The sequence below is a fragment of the Gastrolobium bilobum genome, unplaced genomic scaffold (genome assembly GCF_033153095.1).
Source record: "Gastrolobium bilobum isolate Gb01-03AN ecotype WA unplaced genomic scaffold, APGP_CSIRO_Gbil_v1 utg7600, whole genome shotgun sequence".
Taxonomy (NCBI): Eukaryota; Viridiplantae; Streptophyta; class Magnoliopsida; order Fabales; family Fabaceae; genus Gastrolobium; species Gastrolobium bilobum.
The window spans coordinates 440312-454041 of record NW_026897674.1 but is presented as its reverse complement, the minus strand read 5'-3'; the positions used below and the strand labels follow the sequence as shown (position 1 = coordinate 454041).

Sequence of the window (13730 nt, the reverse complement as noted above, 5' to 3'; positions counted from 1 at the left end):
TACTTTATATTTATTTTCACCTTTGTTTATGATTTCTCATATTATTGTGAAAATGGTTATATTTATTTTTATTTTTGTATAGTTATGATTTCTCATATTTTATATTTTATTTTTATTTTCACTTTTGTATGATTATAATTTCTCATATTTAATGCTTTAATATTAAATATGGAGAATCATAATCATACAAATATGGAAATAAATATAACTGTTGGATCAACATAATCGATCTAACGGTGAAATTGATTGGTAATAACATTGATAATAACATTGATAATAATCCTAATTGATTGTTACAATATCTTTCAAAAATGTAAAAAGATCTACATCCGTTTTAACACTTCGTATTCTGTTAATGAGATGTTTAAGCACGACTTCAATCTTCATATCTAATTATTATCTATTAAATGAGCACAGTATTATTCTAATTGATTATATAACTTTAGTATATTTACATATATTTTTTTACACCTAAAAACGAAAAATATGCTGATAACGTATTTGGTTTCCCAGCTATAATCTCAAAATCATAATTAATTTCGAACAAAAGTCGTAAGGAACAAGTTTTTACTCAAAATACGATTTAAGACTTTTCAAATGGATTATATACATGCTGTTAATTGGTAGCATAAATTAACTTTCCATGAATGTTCAAAATTTCATCCACAAACATAAGTTGTTTGGGTAATGAACCATGGTTGGAATTGTACTAACTAGTAAGAATTTCTCGAAGCATTGAAATTAATTTGGGTCAAAGTTCACGAATTCAAATATTCTATATCTACATAATATATATTAACAAAAAGGGAACGTGGCATAATTTTTTTGGGTCAAAGAATGGGGATATTTCATTATTCAAACATTACTCATTACCACTTAGCAATGACATAACATATACAGACAATAACATGTCAATATGCAAAGCCAGCCAATGAGTTATCTTAAACAATTTCCATTTGTTCATTTTCATTCAAACCCCTTTCTCCTTTCAAACATTTTCCTGGAAAGAAGAAAGAATAGTTGTAATTTGAGGTAACGCCTTGGTGAATGCCCCGTACCAGTCCATTAATTTAACCCTTTTTGGTGGGTCATCTTATCTGCATAACTCACATGGCATGACAAAAAGAGGTCCAAATTCAATTTCCCATTAAAAATATTGACCAACAATTCTGACAATTGGACATGTGCTCTAGGACCATCAAAAGATTTCAAGTTGCTCAAGGAAGTGTTCCTTTCAGTTGACAGAATTCCACTCTGACTAAGGGGCCATTCACTAATTTGCTATTGGACTTGAAAATGATGGTCCAACAGATCCTAATTGATTGAACACTATTTTTTTTTATTTTTTTTTTGCAGCCGTTTGATGAATGCATCTGACATGAAAATCTCAAGTGGACTTCAAATCTCTCATTTCCAGACAATTTCATCTAACTACAGGTCAAAGTTAAAATATTTTCTTGCCTTATCAAAAGCCATTTCAAAACTACTATTTCTAGATTTTGACTTATAAAGATTTCTTTGAGGACAATTCATTCAAGTCAAACGCTTAGCCGTTATTTGACTTAATTTATGGTCTCATGCACGACCAATATAGTCTAAAACTTGAAGTCCTCGGCAAGTTAGAACCCTTGTTTTCATTAAGGCCCGTAATTATCTCAATCTTTTTAGATTTACTGCATGTTTTGGATACAAACATTTGGGAGAGAAAGGAAACAGAATATCGCATTACTTCTATTTTAATTCAAATTTAAGTAATCTAAAGAAGACATTGCAAAAAAATCAGCATAAATCTGAAACTCTTCCAATCATTACATATAATGCACACTAAGTGGAACAAGGTTTTGGCATGGACCCTAACCTGTTTGTGACCACATACAAGCCTCTGTTAGAGAAGAGGATTATTCTTGCCTATCTATCACCTCCTAGGATTTTGCAACCACTTTTGAGATCCCTCAAAGAAATCCAAAAGGTAGTTTTCCAAATCATCAGCTGTGTATTTAATGAGTTTGTCACTTATGTGACAATTATTCCTTCCAACAAATGTCCTATAAGCTTGGATTACTTTGACAGATAAAGAAATCCGCAAATCGTCACGAAGTTGAACATCTGGGATAATCCAAGCTGTCTGGATTCTGTAGACATCTTCAAAGCCAAGGTAGAAGCTTCGTAACCTCTCCCTAAGAAGACTTCTTGAGATAGAATTTGTACCTGGAACATGAATTCCCTCATCCCTAAGCAAGTTGAGAATGGAACTCCAACTAGCTCTCTCATATTTCATTGCATGCTGCTGAAACTTCCAGTTGCGCTTTCGAATCCATTCATCTCCATATATGAGTCTAAGCTCACACCCCTTAACCTTTTCAGCCATATAATGTAGGTTGTTCATTAAGAACAAGTGCTGCAAAGAAGCTTCTTTGTATAACTTGGACTTCTCCTCAAGGTTGCATTCCAAGATTGAAGCAACTGATCGGAAGTGGAGGGTCATTGAGGAAACTCTACTTGGAGATCCTTGGCTTCTGCTATCTTCTTCTGTATCGGGGCTCATGTCAGGTGACAGCGAGATGGCATCCTCTTCTTGGTCCTTCAGAAGCAGATTAAGTGTTTCGCTGTAGTCAGTAAGAGTCCTAAGATAATTCATAACATATCTGGTCAAAGGATGTACCCCACCACCTACAAAAGGGTTTGATGATGCATTTGATGCAATGGCATTTTCAAATTCAAGAAATGTAGCCCTCACACAATCGCCTAATCTCTTCAGAACCTCATGACATTCAATTTTAACAGATGAACCAACCTCATCGGAATACAAAGCATTGATATCTGGCATAAGGTCTGATAGAACCTCATACATGTCAAGAATTCGAATCAATTTCTCAGGCTGGTGGGGGCCAATGGACATGGCTTCACCAAAATTCAGAAGCTGCAATATTGAAGCCTTAGATGCATCAACAAAACAAGCTAGACTAACAGGCTCACCCTCCCCAAAAATCTGGTCACTAAGCCACCTCTCACTTGCAAGATACACCCTAACAAAGATTTTCACAGCCCAAATCCATCTTTTGATTTTTGAATTCAAAGTAACCCACTCCATTTTCAAGACATCCTCAATACTGAGCCTTTCCATTTCAAGAATGAAGAGGCACTCATCTAAGGCATCTCTCCGGACAATGGTATAAGCATGGGAACATTCCTGGACATAATTAGAAGCAAACAGCAAGTTTGCAATACACCTAAGATCTGGTATCACAGCTGGATGAACTAAATCAATGATATGCTCCTCAGAGGCTCTGCTGACACTATCTCTTTGAAGTGATTCCTCAACTGATTCATCACCTAAAGAGACTATAGAGCTCTCATCAACAGCATCTTCCTCACTGGATCGAAAAGACACGTATTCAGGTTCAAAAGGTTGCCTGTTCTGGATAAGCAAGTTCCTGAATTCTTCTTCAAGCCGTGCCATTGCTGTTTGAAGAACACTATAAGCCCTCTGCATGAACTTATACTCTTGGTCCTCTTTATTCAAATGCAAACTCTCCAACTTCTCTATCAATCGACGGGCTTCATTAGCTGCATTCAGATATTCAGATGCTTCTTCAGTTCCCAAATCCCAAATCATGGACTGATCTTCCTCCCATCTCATTATTTTCTCCTGAATCACACCAAGTCGATTTTCAATAGCACTAGCACCCTCCTCCTCCTCCTCCTCACCATCATCATCCTCATCAACATTATCCTCCCCTTGCACTTGCTTCCCCTCCTCCCTCTCACTGGTCATGTTCATGGAGGACAACTGGGTGCCAAGATCAGCCAGAATTTTCTTGGCATCACTAGTAAGGTTATTATTTGACCCTAATGCCTTCACAATATGCCTTGCTGCAGCAATTAAGTTCTCCTCCCTCTCTAGCTCCGGTATCCCAGGCTCAGACTCCTCCACAGCCATAGAGAAGCACCAGACTTCAGAAAGAACAATCACCAAAACAAGCTCAAACCTTTTCAAATCCAAATTCAAGATTGAACCCAGATAACACTTCCTTCTCTAGAATCCTTCACCACAGCTCTTCAATAATTTACACACCCACCCACAACTACGAATTACCAGAACAAATTGAGCAGGACTCACCAATAATTTCAAAACCAAAAGTGCATAGTAAGAACAGAGACTTCTTATGCCTGCATAAATTCCCAAAAAAAGAAAAAGAAAAAAAGAAACATTATTATCATAGATGCACAACAAAACCCATTAGAGAGTGACCAAGTACACAAATTGCAACCCCCATATGAACTAGGAACAATAATAAGAGTATAATAGCAAGAAGAGGGAACACATAAAAGTTTACCTCTTCCTCCTGGAAATCAGGCTTTTGACTTTGTTGAACAGCCAAGAAAACTCTCAGTGAAGAAGAAACAGAAGAAGCCTTGAATCTTCAGCAAGATCTGCAAGGACAGCAGAAGCACCAAAAAGCACTGTACGGTGTATTTTGACTTTTTTGAACTGAGACGCAGTTGTTATTGTGTTGTGAAATGAAATGGAGAAAGTGAAGAAAGAAAAGAGCAACCTTTTTTGAGCTTTAAAAACAGAACAATTTAGACAAAATATATAAAAAAAAATAAAAAAAATGATGGTGTGGCTGCGATTTCTATGACCAATCTCACCCTCGTTTTCTAGCTGCAACTTGTTAGAGACTTTCCTTAAAAAAATTGAAAAAATTTGTACTGGTCCTTGTTCTGTTTGGTCTTTCTTGACTTTGATCTCTTTATTTTTTATTTTCCTCTAGTTAGGTTGGAGTTGGAGTTCTCTTTATTTTATTTCATGTACATGAATATACATGCCCATTGTAATTAAAATTGGAATTTTATTTAAAAAATTGTAAAACGTAAAATCTCAAGTAAAAAAAATCATAAAAATGTAAAAGGTTTAAAATTTTGATAAAAATTTTTTGATTAAATTTTTTTATAAAAATACAAATTCAAATGAAAATTTTAACTATCATACGCATGCCTTTGAAACTCATATTTGATGAAGATAACCATTTTTCTTAGATAAGCACATTACAATAGAAATTTCGTTTAGAGCATTATTGCTTACTTATTCTAAAAGTAAATTTATTTTAAAAGAGTTTTATCTTATAAATTTTTTACATATACCTAAGATATTGAATTGATATGTACTAAATTAATAAAACATTAAATCATTATTAGTTTTCATTAAATAAATATTATATTCACAAGTATATTAACAATACTTATTTTATTAACTTAATATAGCTAAATTAATTCACTAAGCTTATGCATGATTTTCTTCCTCCACTGTTTTGCTTTTGACTTCTTGGACCCTTTTCTTTTTCTTTGCTTGTCAAAAATCATTTGGAGGGAGTTTTTCTTCCGTCATTGCAGGCTCTTTTTGGTTAGATTAGTACGTACATTTTTTTTCCAGATTTGGATAACATCTTTAATTGAGTAAGTATCTATTTATAATTTTTTTTTACAAATTATATTAAATATGATCGATCATACATTCTTAATTGATGTACAACCGGTCATATTTAATGTAAAACCCTAAATATAACCATTTTTTTAATTATAAGAAAAAACAACGTGTATTATTAATCATGCAAGAGAATTTGGTAGTGTTTTAGCGCTAACAACGGTGTAACAGTATAGTGATTTTGAATCAATTTTGACGGCACAAATTTAATAATGAATAAATACACAAGAAAGAAGATACCATGATTTTTTTTTTTTCAAATACTAATCATGATTCACAAAATCTTGTCATCTGGTGTTTTCTCGGATTCTTTTTCGTAATAATTTCCTTCTCTACTTTTCTTTGATCGACACTGTTTCATAATCGCCTGATTCTGTGTCAGAGGAAATACGGAAGTAAAAAGAAAAAGCTTTTGTCAGGAATTTACGAGAAGATGTGGTTTGAGATCCTAAAATTACAAAAGGACAGACATTGTGGTGTTGGCGTTGCTGTGTCGCACTTTATCTTAAAGCAAAACGGGACAACGGTAAATCTACCAAGTTGAAAACAAAATATAAAGATTTTTTTTTTTTTTTGTACGGAGACAATTAGGATTAAAATTTTAAATCTTTTCTAAAATAATACTATACCACATAAGGTACTATCCTATACCAACTTCAAAAGATATTACTCCTATTTAATTACATCAAAGAGGTTTGTTGGCATATATAGAGAATTAAACCTAAATCTTGCAAACAAATTGTCCCAACTCTTATTAGCCGAGCCTCTATTGGCAAGGAATCATCTTTATATTTTGTTCTGTTTCTAACATGCTTATTCCTTACTCTCATTGATGAACAAAATATTCACATTACAAATCCTCTTCCAATGACCACTTTTTTCATTATAGCAATGTGATTCCCCTCACATAAGGTACACCAATATGCCGTGCATAAATCACTTTTCCACCTCACTTCTTTTTAAAATGATTCATAACTATTGATATAACTCACAATCCTATCTAGAGCAACGACTTTTGGTCACGACCGTGTTGGAGTTTTCTCACTCTTTGGTTAGTTAATGAAAATTGAGTCTCCTCTAGTAAGTTGTGTTACAGTATTTGAATCACAGGTGTTTATAGATCTTATAAATCTCATATTAATGGTATAGGCAACCAATATAGGATTTATAACAAGGTGTTTATAGAAGATAAGTCAAAAATAAACATTTAGCCCCACGGCAAAAAATATCCAAATCTGTAACAAACAAAAAAAAAATATCCAAATCAACCTCTGTTTTCGTGTTAAATAAAAAGAAAAAACTACTCTCATGTTGATGTTGTTGGAGAGTAGCTCTTTTTGTTGGAGAGTAGACCACACCCATGATTGTGTCTATAATAGAAGAGAACTACTCTATTACAATATGAGATTAATAAAGCCCTAAATAAAAGGTGAGAGGGTTTAAGATCTTATAAATATCATATTAATGGTATAGGCAACCAATATAGGATTTATAACAAGGTGTTTATAGAAGATAAGTCAAAAATAAACATTTAGCCCCACGACAAAAAATATCCAAATCTGTAACAAACAAAAAAAAAATATCCAAATCAACCTCTGTTTTCGTGTTAAATAAAAAGAAAAAACTACTCTCATGTTGATGTTGTTGGAGAGTAGCTCTTTTTGTTGGAGAGTAGACCACACTCATGATTGTGTCTATAATAGAAGAGAACTACTCTCTTACAATATAAGATTAATAAAGCCCTAAATAAAAATAACAGCAATAACTATTCACCAACAAAGTGTTGGCCGAGTGGTAACAGCGTAAGGTGAAGAATGCAAGTTGGAGACCCGAGAAGCGCATCTCTTTAAGAGAAAGAATTTTTAACTGCTCTCGACCCCCAACCGGATTAGCTCAAACGTTAATTCAGAACCATTTATTCATGGAAGCAAACCTGTTTTCCCTTCATATTTTAGCTCATTTTGCCCATTTTACCAAGTGACAAACATAAATATCCGAACAAAATCAAGCTCAAAATTTAGAATAGACTCTTGCTCTTTCCACCAACCCCTATTGTTAATTTGTTGACAACGAAAAATGGCATAAACTAATTGTTCATAACAATAGCAATGTAATAGAAACTACCACCTAATGGGATTTTTCACTGGTTTCCCCTCTTTCTTTCTTTTTCCCCCCCTTCTTGTTTTCCTTTTTAGGATTTAGGGAGAGGCTTTCCTGCAAGAAATGATTTGAATAACTGAAGAGCTGCTCTGGGCTTGAATAGTGGGACTTCATGGCCTGCTCCTCTCACCGTGGCAAATGTTAACCCTTCATACACCTCTGTCCAACCTCCAACCTTCACAGAAACCACAATTCCCTCAGTATGTACAACCCAAATGTCCATAATGATGTATTCTTAAATATATCATAATTAATATCCAATGTCCATTCCAATGAAGTTTCTTAATTATGTGTCAAAAAGGTCCCAATATTGGAGATTCAGAGTAGCTCTTTTGTTAAAATCCTAGATGTTGCTAATAACAATAAAACAACATAAGACAATGAATACATGGCAATCCCCAATAAATGCATATGTGAGAGGAAGAACAATTTTCAATTGCACTCACTTGATTTTTGACATACCAAGGATACCATGGTATTTTAGTTGCCAACTTAAGCTGTGCAAGGGCATATCTAGTAGCTGTAACCGGCACCACTGAGTCCACATCCCCACTGCATTAGCACAAGTGTCAAACACAATATTAAAAGGCATGAGCAATTAATCATAGTACTTAACTAAAATAATATCTGGCTAGCTAACCAATTCCATTTTTCTTAACCTGAACACCCAAACTCTTGTTCCATGAGCTATCAACTCTCTATAAATTGGAAGAACAGATACATCTGTATCATTCCAGTTTCGATTCAAAATCTCACTGCATCAAATGAAAGAAACGTAATTAATTATCAACTAATCCTTTGTACATGATCACACTCCGAATCTTTGATAATTTATTTTGCAATTAAAACTTGGGATTCAACCTGCAAGCAGTCCACTTATAAGAAATGCCGGTTGTGTTAGCATGGAGTGCTTTCTGAACATCTGGCCTATTGTAGTAAATCTCTGCATACTTTTCCGTACATGGATCATAACCAGACCATTTTCTGAAAGCCTGAGAATAAATAAATTTTCAACGACACATACTAATAAGATTACTTTTCATACACATATATATAAGAATGTGACATCACATAATTAATTATAAAAAAATTTACAATAGTAGATAGCAGTACATGAAAATTAAACTTTATATTAAACTTTTTGAAAAGAACGAATTCAACCCAAAAGTTTAAATTATTGAGTGAGGCTACATTAGTGGTTTTTATAGATCTCTAACATGTCTCCTCACACGAGAGCACACTGAGCTTGAAAGGTGGATAATGCATAGGCCCACCTACTTGTGTTAAGAAACTCCACCACAAGACATAAGTAATTATTAATTAAATTGGGGGCGGTGAGAATCAAATCCGTGACACGGCTCTGATACCATGTAAAGAATCAATTTAACATAAAAATTTAAGCTACTGAGTAAGGCTACATTGATTATTAATGATTTTTATATATCTCTAGCACTTTTGTTAGATACCGTATGGGGACGGTGAGGTAACCGAATAGTGTGGCGCGTGGCGGAGCTGCCATCTGAATTGTTGCATGGAGGTGCATAGATGTTGTATTGATCAATGTTGCCAAATTCTTGATCCATGGCGTAGCTATATAGAGACTCACACTCATCGGATTCCTTCTGCCGGTGAAAATCACAAGTGTTAATGAGTTGCCGGTAAGTCTGGTCGGAGATCATTGCATGGCTCCACCAATAAGTCACTGTGCCCAAGTTATCATAATAGTTGTCTGTGACTGCATTTCCAACCTGCATTTAATATTAATAAAACTTGAACATCAAAATTTTATTACATTATCTTACCCTTTACGATAAAAGCAAAAATAAAGTTGAGTATTTACCATTATTCCTTTGAGATTAATGGGGTACTTGGTTTTTGAGTTATAGGTCAAGATTTGCCTAGCTAATTGAGGGACATAATGGCCTGCATAGCTCTCTCCAGTGATATAAATTTCCCGATTCTTATAACGTGGGAATCGTTCTAGCCATTGGATTACAAATTCCAGAGAGTCTTCGGCTGAACATTGAACACATAATTAAGCATACAAATATACAATTCATTTGTAGTTACAAAAGTAATTACGTATGCATTTATGCAAAAAAAAAACAAAGGGTTCCAACATCCAACCAAATTGTAATTAAATATATGTATATAATTTTAAGAAAAAACAAAGTACAATGTGGCTAGTTTAAAAAGGTACGTGGAAGGTCAATACATACATTATTATGTGATGAACGTGGCCCACCAAAAATGGTCCATCATTATCCATTGACAATTATGTTTGAGACAAATCTATCAACCCAGAATAATAATAATGTTATAAGTAATTAATTTGCTGAACCTAGTCCATTCATCTGCTCATTTTTCCGCCAATCATAACAAGCTCATCTTATCATTTTCTATGGCCTACCAAAAAAAAATCACTGTTTCCTACTTTGTAAGATATATGAACCTTATATGGTGGTGGGAATTAATGTGGATGGAAGGGTGGTGGGTCCTACCAGTGCGGCGGTCGCCAGTGTCAAGGAGGTCGGAGGAGCGGTTGGTGTAGGAGAAGCCAACTCCGGCCGGAGCTTCCAAGAATAAGAGATTGGTCACTGTGTTCCATGAGAACTTGTTAATGTATAGCCCAGAAGCTGTTTTATTTATTCTAAATGGCCCAATCTCTTCGGATGCTCCATATGCCACTGATGAACAACCTGGACCTATAAAACATATGGATTCAAAATAAAAAATAAATTGAATATAACAAAAAAAAAAAAGGTAAGGAATAAATAATAAACAAAGCTTGGTTAGACAATAGTTTTTCAATTATTATGTTTTTATTACATGTTATACTCTTTTTCTGTAATAAGTTAAATTTCTTTTAAAAAAGAAGGGTTATTTTTAGGTGTTTACATGCAGAAAAGATTTTAAGTAATTAGTCTAAATGTAGTTGAATTAAATGCTTAGTCAAGTATGTATTTTAGCAAGGGAAGGGTATAGCTATACTGGCAAATATAGGGTTGCATTGATGGTGCACCAATACTAGCTGACAAGTTGCGTAACAGAACCTTAGATAATGGCTCTGAGGCCGATTAATCATTAATGTGGCTAGTTTTTAGTTGCTTTCAAGCATTAAGTGCCATGCGTGTGTATGCGTGCGAGTATGTGCGATAGAGAAGACAGAGAGAGACAGAGACTAGCACGTTCATTGTGGCCTTGTGTGTTTGAATGTGAATGTTGCTTTGTACTATTCATTCGTTAGTTAGGTCATCATTCCAAGCTATCCATTGCCTTACCCCTCATGTGGGCTCTACGTACACTTTTTTTTTTGTTTTTCTCACGGTACAAAAATTTGATGCATTTTTACAGGCAATATGATTTTTCATCTTCTTCCCTCAATTAAATGTAATGACACATTGTAAGAAAGATATCTTAATTTTATTAAAAACGTGAAAGAAAAAAAAAAAACAAACAGAACATTCTACAAGAACAAAATATTTGCAATAGGAACAAATAAACCAAATGAGTTAACATTTGAAAGGTAATAAAAGGTAAGCAGCACATAAAAGAATAAATGTTTTCATTCATGCTTCAAATCAAATCAAGTGTTATGCATAAGATAATGAAATGAAAACCGTCTCATTAAGGATTAACGGAACAACATTAAAAAGGGTCAGAATGAGGTTTTATCCATGTTGTTGACTAGTATATGTCGGCAGGAAAGTAGTTGGTAGTTGTATTTTGCACCGTTTATAAATTAGCTTCGGGGAGGAATACTAAGAAAGAGCTTAAGGCTTAAAATACCAAATGAGGAAAAATCACACCACTAATATTCAATATGCGATATAACAGTGACTTTATGATATGTGTATATAATATATATATATATATATACCACTCAAATTTTCAAGAATATAGAATTTGCATGCTAATTGCTCTCACTTAACACACTAACAAAATGTTAAAGAGAGAGAGAGAGAGAGAGGTGTTGGTTGGTTTTAAGTTTCTAAGTTCTAACCTCCATTGAGCCAAATGACAAGGGGTTTGGTGAGAGGGTTTTGGGAAGCTTCAGTGAGCCAGTAAAAGAGTGCTCTACCATCAACCTTATTGACAGTAACATAGCCAGAGAACTGCTGAAACGACACCTTTGGTTGCCCTGGGAGTTCCAAAATCCTATCAGCTTCTTCTCTTCCTTCTTCTGCTTTAACTGTGCCATAATAACTTGCTCTAAGTAAGACCATAAACAAGAAAATCACCGCATGAACAAAGATCTGTCTTTGCTCCATGACTTTGTGGTGACCTTAATGGTGAAATGAAGAAGCTATAGAGAATATGACAAAAGAAAGTAGTTTAAGAGAAAAATAAAGACTCTTGCTAGTTGTCTATGAGAGTGATAGGAAGTTAGGCGTATGAACCCTCCGGGAAGGATTAAATAGGAGAGAGAGAGGGAGAGAGAGAGGGTAAGAGGGATAGGGGAGTTATGAGTGTCATAAACAAGTCGCTTCATAGCTAGAAACCAATTTTTCATTCAAAATACTCTTTTGACCCTATTTTGTATAGCTACTAATTTTGGTTTATCTTATATCCAGAGAATGTTGATATAAACACTGTGGAGGAAGAAAAATAGCATTTGTAAAGGTGTCATTTGGTCACGTCTAGTTGAAGTTAGGTAGAAATTTGAATAAAATAATTCTATATCCAAATAAAGTATTTTTTAAGAAAAAAAAGTTGTTCTTTTAAAGTACATGACTTTGTGTTATTTTATATTTTAGTTGTTGATTTTTGTCAATCAATGATTATAATTTATTCGAATTACTAATTAATTAACAAATTTAACTCAATAAATTATTACTGTTAATGGACAGAAATCAATAATTTAAATCTAAAATGACACAAAGTTATATATTTTAAAAAAGATTAACTTTTTTCCCACTTTTTAATTATGTAATTCACACTCATTTCTAAAACATAAAAAAAGAGGTATTCCTATTAAATGGCAACAAATTTCAAGCGAGGATGATCTTGATGGGTTTTCTTAAAACTGTATGCAACTGGCTCACATGGTCTTCGCATGCCCACGAACCTGTCGCTTCGACCCTTCATTAATTAAGCACAAGAACTTTGACTACCTCATTTATTTTTTTTCATTGGCTTTTTCTATTCCTATTCTACTTTGGTTCAATCTGGGTTTTGTTTAGGTAAGTTAGAAAATATCTAATTTGTCTTGTACATTGCCTATAATTGAAAAAATTATGATTCTTTTTGTCATATTGTGTTGTAGACTTATAGTACAAAATTAATAATTAGAGATTTTTTTTGCTCATTTTTTTTGGTACCCTCCAATTATTGTTGTCATGGGAGAATGAGATGAACGATTGGTAGCCCAAAATCAAGCACTTGACATATATAAAAAAAAAAGTTTGATTTTTCTCGTATTATATTTATATCATGCAAGATACAAAAAAATTGGATAAAACACGTTAAATAAAAATAAAATAAAATAAAAAAAGTGAGTTTTATCTACTTTTTTATGTTGAACAAGACAATTTACCTTATGAAACGTGAGAAATATATTTTTCATAAAAAAAAAAACGTAAAAAAAGTAAAATTAGTGAAGGCAGGAATAGCTACAGAAAAAGGATCAGTTATCAGAGTTTTAAATGCTTTTACACTACTCTGCCTATAACCTGTATGCTCAGAGGCCAGAGTCGATGTAAAAGAACGTGATGTCATTTACATTTTCTGAAATGAAAACTGACTTCTCATTTTACCAAATTCATCAAATACCCGCTTAATTAGAGGTGGGGAAAAAAATTCACCAAACACTCATCATCTAGGTGTGGAATAAATTTTTACTGTTACTATTGCATCAAGATTCAATGCATTCCATCAATAGGAGCATTACATATTATAGAAGAGAAAAAATTTAGTAGAAAAAAAAATTTAGTTAACATGTAATATTTCTATTAGTGGGATGTACTTAATCTTGATGTAACAGTAGCACCAAAAAAAATTTATTCGTAAGATTTATTTGTGACTCGGTGATATAATGCTTATTTCAAATAATTAATGGATAATAATAATAATTAGAAGTTCATCA

The 13730-nt window shown here is 33.5% G+C and overlaps 2 protein-coding genes across 4 annotated transcripts; both read right to left on the bottom strand.

Annotated features, from left to right (window-relative positions):
- Positions 1 to 1734: 1734 nt before the first annotated feature.
- LOC133309203 (exocyst complex component EXO70E2) lies at positions 1735 to 4619 on the bottom strand. Its single transcript, XM_061509950.1, has 2 exons — positions 4338 to 4619; positions 1735 to 4170 (listed from the first exon to the last, which is right to left on the bottom strand). Exon 2 carries the CDS (start codon positions 3938 to 3940, stop codon positions 1916 to 1918), a length of 2025 nt encoding a protein of 674 aa, XP_061365934.1. The 5' UTR covers positions 3941 to 4170; positions 4338 to 4619; the 3' UTR covers positions 1735 to 1915.
- A 2977-nt stretch (positions 4620 to 7596) lies between these two features.
- On the bottom strand, positions 7597 to 11916 carry LOC133309181 (serine carboxypeptidase-like 25). 3 transcript variants are annotated; one of them, XM_061509914.1, is made up of 8 exons: positions 11649 to 11916; positions 10147 to 10350; positions 9486 to 9661; positions 9112 to 9393; positions 8507 to 8637; positions 8305 to 8400; positions 8092 to 8197; positions 7597 to 7820 (listed from the first exon to the last, which is right to left on the bottom strand). In XM_061509914.1, exons 1-8 carry the CDS (start codon positions 11914 to 11916, stop codon positions 7677 to 7679), a joined length of 1407 nt encoding a protein of 468 aa, XP_061365898.1. In that variant the 3' UTR covers positions 7597 to 7676. The 3 variants fall into 3 exon arrangements, with proteins under 3 accessions (XP_061365898.1, XP_061365900.1, XP_061365899.1); XM_061509916.1 differs by having other exon boundaries at positions 8507 to 8629; positions 9134 to 9393; positions 11649 to 11900; XM_061509915.1 differs by having other exon boundaries at positions 8507 to 8656; positions 9155 to 9393; positions 11649 to 11900.
- Between the last annotated feature and the right edge of the window lie 1814 nt (positions 11917 to 13730).

What these genes read in the sequence shown, in the direction of transcription:
- LOC133309203 (XM_061509950.1), bottom strand. Translation starts at nt 3,940, where the DNA reads ATGGCTGTGGAGGAGTCTGAGCCTGGGATACCGGAGCTAGAGAGGGAG.
- LOC133309181 (XM_061509914.1), bottom strand. Translation starts at nt 11,916, where the DNA reads ATGGAGCAAAGACAGATCTTTGTTCATGCGGTGATTTTCTTGTTTATG. An exon ending in TGTCATTTGGCTCAATGGAG is followed by an intron (nt 10,351 to 11,648) that starts GTTAGAACTTAG and finishes TATGTTTTATAG; the next exon opens with GTCCAGGTTGTTCATCAGTG. An exon ending in CTTGGTATGTCAAAAATCAA is followed by an intron (nt 7,821 to 8,091) that starts GTGAGTGCAATT and finishes GTTTCTGTGAAG; the next exon opens with GTTGGAGGTTGGACAGAGGT.